Raw genomic sequence first — 8,820 nt, 5'->3', positions numbered from 1 at the left:
CTTCATAGTTGCATAAAATTTCAAATCAGAATCTGGTTTCTATGATCCTGACTGTTACTGTAAATTGTTTTTTGTTTTTGGTGGCTCTATGTGAGTAAAGTAGTAGTATATTCTATTTTAAAAATTTTCTTATGATAATGTACTGTGATGTAACTTCCTTAGATTTTCTGTTATTGATGTCTTCCATTCTTAATTATTTATTATTTAAGTATCTATTACATATCTAGACTTCGTGCTTGAGAGAGAGAGAGTGTGTGTGTGTGTGTGTGTGTGAGATTCATTCTCTGAACTTACAAGTGAACTTTCATAAATTTCCAATTCCAGGCAGAGCGGACAAAGGAGAGGCTTAAACAGGTATCCGTTTTCCACTATGCATCCTATAATATTGTATTCATCAATGTCATCACATCTGAGGGCATTATTTAGCCTCCATTGGAAAAAAATAAAAATTATATATGGTTTAATTTAAAAATAGATAAAAATGAGTTGATAAGTTATTAGTACTTGTGTTGCATTGAAATATTTGGTTGAAATGAAGTTGGACAATATATAAATCATAGATAAAAATGAGTTGATAAGTGATTAGTACTTGTGTTACAATGAAATATTTGGTTGAAATGAAGTTTGACCGTATATAAATGATTTATATATTTTCCCAAATGGAGTAGTTTTGTGTGAAATAATAATGAAGTTAATATGGCACTTTTACTGAGCGTTTTCACTTTCCTACTTATCAAGAGGCTGCCAGACCTTTTCTATCAACGGTTCCTTCCGTCTATTTTGTACTGCTTTCACAACAAAAGACAAATTTGCAATTATTTCAGTTAAGAGAAACTTCAACCTTACCTCAAGCAAAACATATAATTTACTTCTAGGAAATAACATATGACACTTGTGCAGATGCTGCACTATTTTTAAGTTAATACTATGAAGTGCAAGATATGTTTGATGACATATAACATAAAACTCAGAACGCTGGAAAACACTTTTTATGTGAAACCGCTGGAAAATACTCAACATGAGAAATAAGTGTTTAAATAAAACTTTATTTTAATATAATTCTAAAATTTAGAAATTATAAAAATTTAAGTTCTAAAAAAAAAAACTATTTATTTCAATGAACACAGATAAAAATTCTCAATCTAAGTTATTAATTTTTATTTTTTTATTTCCTATATTTTGACAACATAATTTAATAATTATATTTATTTTTCTTTTATAGCAAAAATCTTATATTGTAAGATTCACCAACCTTAAATTATATATGTTACTTGATAATATATTAACAAAAAAATGTTCTATTTTAATGAATAATCAAATTTCAAGAAATAAAATGTCATAAAATAATTTCTCAAAATTTCGAACCGAACGTGTTTTCCAGTTTTCTATTTTGAAAACAGTTTTTGGGTGACAAATCAAACACCTTTTCAACAATTATAAAACAGAACCTCCAAATAGAAAATTGAAACCCAAGCCAATGGGGACTAATTGTATTTTTTCTCTCTTCCACAATGAGTGTAGAATGAACCATAGAGGTATCAGTTGACCTATTTTGCAGCACTGGAAGTAAGGATTTACCTGTTTAGGTTGCAGTTTTTCTGTTTCTTTTTTTTTTTGGTTGCTGTTTTTTTTTTTTTTTTTTTTTTTTTTTTTTTTTTTTTTGTGTGTGTGTGATTTTCATTTTTCTTTTTGGTATTTTTTGTATTTTTTATTTGGAGTGGTGGTGGACGTGTTATAATTGAGTTGTAACAAGGAGATGATCACGTCTTGCAGTTTGCATTGCCTTTTAAATTTAAAATGGTTAGTAGATTGCAGGTTATTTACAGAATTAAGCTTAAAAGTTATCAATTCATTTTCCACTGAGTACAGATGATGTACATGAATTGTGCTCTAGCTGACCCATGCATGTCCTATCATTGATGATCCAGTAGATCTATCTTTAGGGAATTAATATCTATGGGACATGATTCAGTAAATATCATGTATAGGTAGTCTCCACATCACTGAAGAAGAAAATGTTGTATGTACATAGCTTTATATGATCATCTGATGACTGCTGGAAAATGTTAAGAATATTATTAACCTATGCAATTGCCCTTTCAAACATAGATAAGTGGACCATATCGTTCCATTTAAGTTGTTTGAACTTTTTAAGCATTTATAGGTGGATGTTTGGCTATGCTTAACTTAGTCAATTTACTTGTAAGTAAATAAGTAAGTTTTGACACAAGTGACTATTTATTGAACTATGATCTTTCTAGTCTTTGTTTGGGAATCGTTTTTACTCAACTGTCATAAGCTCATAGGCACAACATAATATAGCAATTTTTTATTTTTTATTTTTTATTTTTCTTGGTCTTGTCTGCAAGTTAATGTCTCTCTACTACAAAACATCAACACCAATTACGAGTGTAATATGAAATTGTTGAGCGGAATGACTGTTATTGAATCTATGAATTATTTCTCATGTAGCTAATGAAGAACGTGATCCCTGTCATGGAGAAGCGAAGACCTTCACGTTTCCTTCGGAGAGTTCGTTCCATGCAGTGGTAATCAGACTCTAGAGCACAACACATGAAGATATTTAAATGCCCTTTCTCAGAAGTGGGCAAAGTGAATGTGTTTGAAAGTCTTTTTTAGCATGTCTGACAGATAATTGGATAGCGTTGGACAATACTACAAAAGAATGAGAAGTTAAAAACTTCTTTATTATACTATTCAAGTCTGTCCAATTCAGCATCCGAAACTTGCACTCTGGGTTTTCGAGATATTTATGCCGATCATTAGTCTTGAAAAGCAGTTATTCTTCTAGCTGTAAAATGAAATAGCATAAAGGAGAATATAAATTGGGAATATTTGTGATGAAATTTATGTTGAGTAAAGTCTAATTATTATCTCCCATTCCCAGGTGCTAATGTAAGGGGAGGGGATTTTAATGGCTTCTTGTATCAGTTAATGGCTTATGATAGTCCCTTTTTACACTGTGCGTGCTATATAATATGGATTTTGATATTTGTACAGTCGTACTAGGACTGTACAAATTATACCCCCTCACAACAGAGGGGGCCCGTGCCAGTAAAAGAAGGCGCGGGCCCCCCATTGTGAGGGTGGCTTAGTGTTTGGAGTTCTGCTACCTTTACAAAAAATCTGTACATTTAGCTTATATATATATATATATATATTAATTTTTTTTATGTGGGACCGACCCCTTACAATGAGGGGTCGGTAAAACCCCTGTAGGAAATTCCTCTATACACAGAGCAATTTCCCAAGAAATAATCTGATTATTGCAATATCAGATTCTGGCATGGCCCCATAATATTAGCTTGTTAGTTAAGCCAATTACATTCCAATTATCAAATGGGGAATTATCAAAAATGTTACTTTTTTTTTTATAATGCACAAAAAATTTGTATGTGCACCTAATTTTATAAAAAATGTCACTTTTTGTGGGAAATGTCCAACTTACTCTTTATGTCCCCTTTTTAGAGCATTTAATATTAATTTTTCAATCCAATTAATGTTATGATTTGATTAATTAAATTTATATATTATAATCATTGGATTTATTAAATTTATATATTATAATCATTTTATATATGTATATTCTCCCTTTTTCATGTTTCTAGCAATTGAAGTTATTTCACTTATTTGATTTTAAATTTTAAAAATCTGATTTTGAAAAGAATATAAATTTTAGGTTGAAATAAAAAAAATAAAAATAAAAAAAGGTAAAGGCACTGGTAACAATTGCCGCTGCCAGTGAGGAGCGCGGCAACGAGCTTCGCGTCTGCCACAGAGGCAGCGGTTGGAAGCTATCCAGTCGCCGTTGTTGGACAGAGGCAGTCTCCGCCACAGGTGTCGACCATTGTCAACATTGTAAAAGAAAAAAAAATTGTTGTCTAGGTTTTCAGCAGATTTGGGTGATTGGAGACGGTGCCTATTGTGCAAATTCAAAATTTGCAAGTCTCTGCTTGAAATTTAATATAAAAGGTATTTAAATAATTCAGAGGGTCAAAAATGTCCTAAATTGACATTTTTGATAGAAAATTAAAAAATTGACATCTTTGATATTGCACAACCAAATTTTGACACCTAATGAAATTTCCTCTTATTTTATTTATGGAATCTTGAACTATAGTTCTTTGTACTATAAGTTTCTACCCCACAAAAACTTGCTTGTTAACCTGATTTGCTAAGACAAGACCGCTGCTATTCCTGGCATCTTCGTCTATATTTGGCATGTAATGATAGTGATTCATTTTTTGAAAATTCATTTTTCCTCAAAATTATTTTCAATCACATTCTCTCAAGAAAATTATTTTACACTTAAATTCAAAACTTTAAAATCAATATTTAAAAAAAAAATAGAGTTCAAACAGACCCTAAATTTAAGTGGACATTTTTGTACTATTTGTATAAGCCAACTTATAGCATGTTTAGGAAGTGTTTATAAATAATTTAAATTATAAAATATAAAAATGAGTAATAAATAAATAGATGGTACTTATAAATCCTTTGAAATCTTTATAAACATAGGCTTTGTTACGAGTTATCAGAGTCCGGGTTACAATAAACATCAACTTATATTATTGATGTTATCATATTTGCCAGACATGCTTCTGATTATATTCAAAGTAACAAAACTGTCTATTTTTCTTCCAGAAGAACAAGAAATGAGAAAACATTGAATTCAAATGTAGAGCTTGGAATATAAAGTATGCAAGTCTCCCCTTGATATCTCTTTGCACATGGCCTATCCTTCCATGTCCCTGCCCTTTGATTTTCTGAAGTACCTTAGGACCCCCTAGCCTATGGCTTCTCAAGATTCATTATATTTTTCTTCATGCATTGGTCTTTCATCCCATTATCACGGTCTCCCAAATCATTTGGGATTCATGCATTCTCTCCTTGATAACACTTCTTATGCTCAAACTCTCTATGCTTCTCAAGATTCCTTATCTTTTTCTTCATCCATTGGTCTTTCATCCCATTCTCACATCAGTTGTGATTCATGCAATTTCTCCTTTACCTTCCAATCCAAGGGGTCTTGAGTGGAGGACACTCTCATCAGGTTAAGTTCTTGTTGATTAATAAGTCGCCACATATTAATTTCAGAATAGCATCAATACTGAAATGTTCAGGGATCAAAATCCCCTTCTTGTAGGAGAGTTCAGATACAAAAAGATTGAGAAATCGCCCCCTTCTTATCGGGGCACTTGGAAAGCTGGAATGTTTAAGTAACAATACTGACACAAAACGCAAATATTATCACTTCCTGCTTACCAAGAAACACGAGATGTGTGGGCATTAGCATGATCAAGAAACTCGTAGAGTTAGCAACTCCATAAAAAATCTGTACGTAAAATTGCTCACACCAAGGAAACCAAAAATGAATTAAAAAGCATCTATTAGTACAGTAAGTAGTCGTACCATAACAAGAAAATGACAGCAGCTATTCAGTGAAACGAACTATCTGTTATATATTTATGGTATAAATATAAAATATGGAAGAAATAATCAAATTAGATGAAGTGGCAAAATGGTGGGAAATGAGACATTTGTGTGGGACGTCATGGGTTCGAGTCGCTCTCCACGCAAATATTAAAATGTCTTGGCCTTGGACTCTTGGGCTTCCTTGACTAAAATAAAATAAATATTTTTTTTATTTAATAGGTAAAATTAGCCAGTATTTTCTGATCGTTTGTTTTTGTAACAACCCACTAACAGTCATTGAAAAACCCACTACTCAGTCGCTAAAATTCTGCATTACTTTTTGAACATAGTGGAGACTGTTGCTTCCATCTTGCCTATATAAATCCATATCTCGTTTTGAGAAAAACACACATAAAAAGAAAATAGAAAAATCATCTTGCATCAATTCTCCTTTTCATATTCTGAATTTCTTATACTCAGGTTTTTACATATATTCTGGTGTACAATTGAGAGTTTTGGAAAAATCATTCGTGATTGCTACACAAGTGGTTTACGATCGTTGTATCCTGGGAGTGATTGTCAACAGATGTCGCAGCAATTATCGACAGGCAATTTCACTTTAGGACATCGTGCTGTCACGAGACTCGATCAGACGATAAGTTTTATATTTCTGCATTTTATTGCTCTAAACATTACTGCAACTAATTATTTTTCCAACAATCTAAAGTAACATTCTCTTTATAATTAGTTGCCATGTTTGCCGTAGATATATCTGTTCCTAAGTATTCTGAAAAATCTGAATTGTTTGATGGAAAGAATTTTAAGAGATGGCAAATGAAACTGCGATTTTATTTGACAACACTTAAAGTCGTTGATGCTATTGAATCAGATAAACCCGTTTTTGCAATTGCTGATAATCCTACTGATAAGGAAACAAAGGATTTAGCTAATTGGGAACATAAGGATTATATGTGCAGGAATTATATTCTGAATTGTTTGACTTTAGATCTATATAATGTTTACTTGTCGTGTAAATCTGCAAAAGAGTTATGGAATTCATTAGAAAAGAAATATGCTACAGAAGATGCTGGAACCAAGAAATTTGTTGTGGGAAAGTTTCTAAATTTTAAAATGAATAATGTTAGAGCTGTGGTCAGTCAAATTGAAAAATTGCAGATTATAATTCACAAAATTATTGTTGAAGGATATAAAATTTGTGAGGGCTTTCAAGTGTCAACTATAATTGAAAAATTGTTACCTTCTTGGAAAGAGTATAAAAATGGTTTGAAGCATAAGAGAAAAGAAATGTCCTTAGAGGATCTGATTATCAGGATTAGAATTGAGGATGATAATAGAAAGACAGAACGTAAAGAAAGGCCAGACTTTGATACCAAGGCTAATCTTATTGAAGGAAGTTCTAGTAGTAAGAAACCAGTTGGAAATTTTACAAGGGGTTAGAATTTTAAAGGCAGAAACAAGGGAAAATAATTTGTAGGAAAGAACAATTGGTCTAAGCCCCAGTTTAAAAATAAAATTGTGGGTGACTGCTTTGTTTGTGGTAAATCAGGTCACCTTGCAAAGGATCGCAGAAATAGGAAAGGAAAAGCTGTGAAGCATTAGGCACATGTGGTAAAGGATGGAAATTTCTCTGCTATGGTAACAGAAGTGAATCTAATAAGCAACATGACAGACTAGTGGGTAGATTTTGGAGCTACCAAGCATATTTGCTGCACGAGAGGTGCATTTTCTTCATTCACTCCCGCTAGTGATGAAAAATGTCTGTTAATGGGGAATGCTTCCTCCTCCAAAATCGAGGGGAAAGGAACTGTGACGCTTAGATCTACTTCTGAAAATATCCTTAATTTGAAGGATGTCCTTTATGTACCTAATATTAGGAAAAATCTAGTTTCTGGATCTATCTTAGTCAAAAAGGATTTTAAGATTGTATTTGAAAATGATCAAGTTGTACTGTCTAAGGGTGGTTCCTTTGTTGGGAAAGGGTATGCAGATGAGAGTCTGTTTAAACTCAATGTCTCTGTGATTAACAATAAAGCATCTAGCTCTTCCGTTTACTTGTTGGATTCTTATGATTTGTGACATGCTAGACTTGGACACGTAATAAAACTTCCATTAAAAAATTAATGACTTTGGGAAACATTCCCAAAATCGATAATTGTCCAAATTCAAAATGTGAAACGTGTGTTGAATCTAAATATGCTAGAAAATCATTTCCTCGTGTTGATAGGACTACTTTGGTTTTAAGTTTGATACATTCTGATTTATGTGACTTAAAATGATATGTTACTCGTAGTGGAAATAAATATTTCTTAACTTTCATTGATGATTATTCTCGATATTGTTATATTTATCTACTAAAGAGCAAGGATGAAAGCTATTCAAAATTTATTTCATATAAAACTGAAGTAAAAAATCAGCTAGACAAAACTATTAAAGTTTTAAGATCTAATAGGGGAGGAGAATATACAGGAGATTTTGATAAATTTTGTGTAGAGAATGGCATTATTCATGAGACTACTCCACCTTATTCTCCCCAATCTAATGGTGTAGCTGAAAGGAAAAATTGAATCCTTAAGGATATGGTCATATCAATGCTAAGCTCTTCTGGATTACCTTTTATCATGTAGGGGGAAGCACTTCTTACTGCATGTTATATTCTTAACAGAATTCCTAGTAAGAAAAATAATAAGTCTCCTTATGAAATGTGGAAGGGCAGAACACCTTCATATAAATACCTTAAAGTGTAGGGGTGTTTAGCTAAAACTTCTATTCCAACACCTAAGAGAACTAAACTTGGTCCGAAAACTGTTGATTGTGTTTTTATAGGGTATGCTTTTCATAGTAATGCCTACAGATTTTTAGTCGTTGACTCTAAAAATAATTTGATCGAAAAGAACACAATATTTGAAACTAAAGATGCTGAATTCTTTGAAAATAGATTTCCGTTTAAAGAAAAGTCTGAAGGACCAAGCAGTTCTTTTAGTATTCCTCCTAGTGTTAGAGAGGAGCCATCTGAATTAGAAGAAACTGAAATTAGGAGAAGCAAAAGACCTAGGACCTCTACTTCTTTCGATCCTGACTTTATAACCTACTTAGTAAAGGATGATCCTAGTACTTTTCGTGAAGCTATGTTTTCACCATATTCAATATTTTGGAAGAAAGTTGTAAATAGTGAATATGATTCAATTATGTCTAATAATACTTGGGAGTTAGTGGACTTACCTCAAGGATGTAAGACAATTGGGTGTAAATGGTTGTTTAAGAAAAAACTTAAACCTGATGGTTCAATTGATAAGTATAAAGCAAAACTTGTAGCTAAAGGCTATAGAAAAAAAGAAGGAGTTGACTTCTTTGATACTTATTCAC

The 8,820-nt window shown here is 32.1% G+C and overlaps 1 protein-coding gene across 1 annotated transcript in view; it reads left to right on the top strand.

Moving 5' to 3' along the window:
• The window catches only part of LOC111382939 (G-box-binding factor 4-like), a 6,546-nt gene extending 3,564 nt beyond the window's left edge, over positions 1 to 2,982 (top strand). Inside the window, exons 3-4 of the mRNA XM_023006982.1 lie at positions 325 to 354; positions 2,473 to 2,982. Coding sequence (XP_022862750.1) covers positions 325 to 354; positions 2,473 to 2,553 — 111 coding nt within the window. The 3' untranslated portion in view covers positions 2,554 to 2,982. The remainder of the gene's footprint in view (positions 1 to 324; positions 355 to 2,472) is intronic.
• The last annotated feature ends 5,838 nt before the right edge of the window (positions 2,983 to 8,820 follow it).

Source organism: Olea europaea, unplaced genomic scaffold (assembly GCF_002742605.1).
Source record: "Olea europaea var. sylvestris unplaced genomic scaffold, O_europaea_v1 scaffold2588, whole genome shotgun sequence".
Classification (NCBI taxonomy): Eukaryota; Viridiplantae; Streptophyta; class Magnoliopsida; order Lamiales; family Oleaceae; genus Olea; species Olea europaea.
The sequence above is the reverse complement of the archived record's forward strand: the minus strand, read 5'-3'. Positions and strand labels throughout refer to the sequence as shown.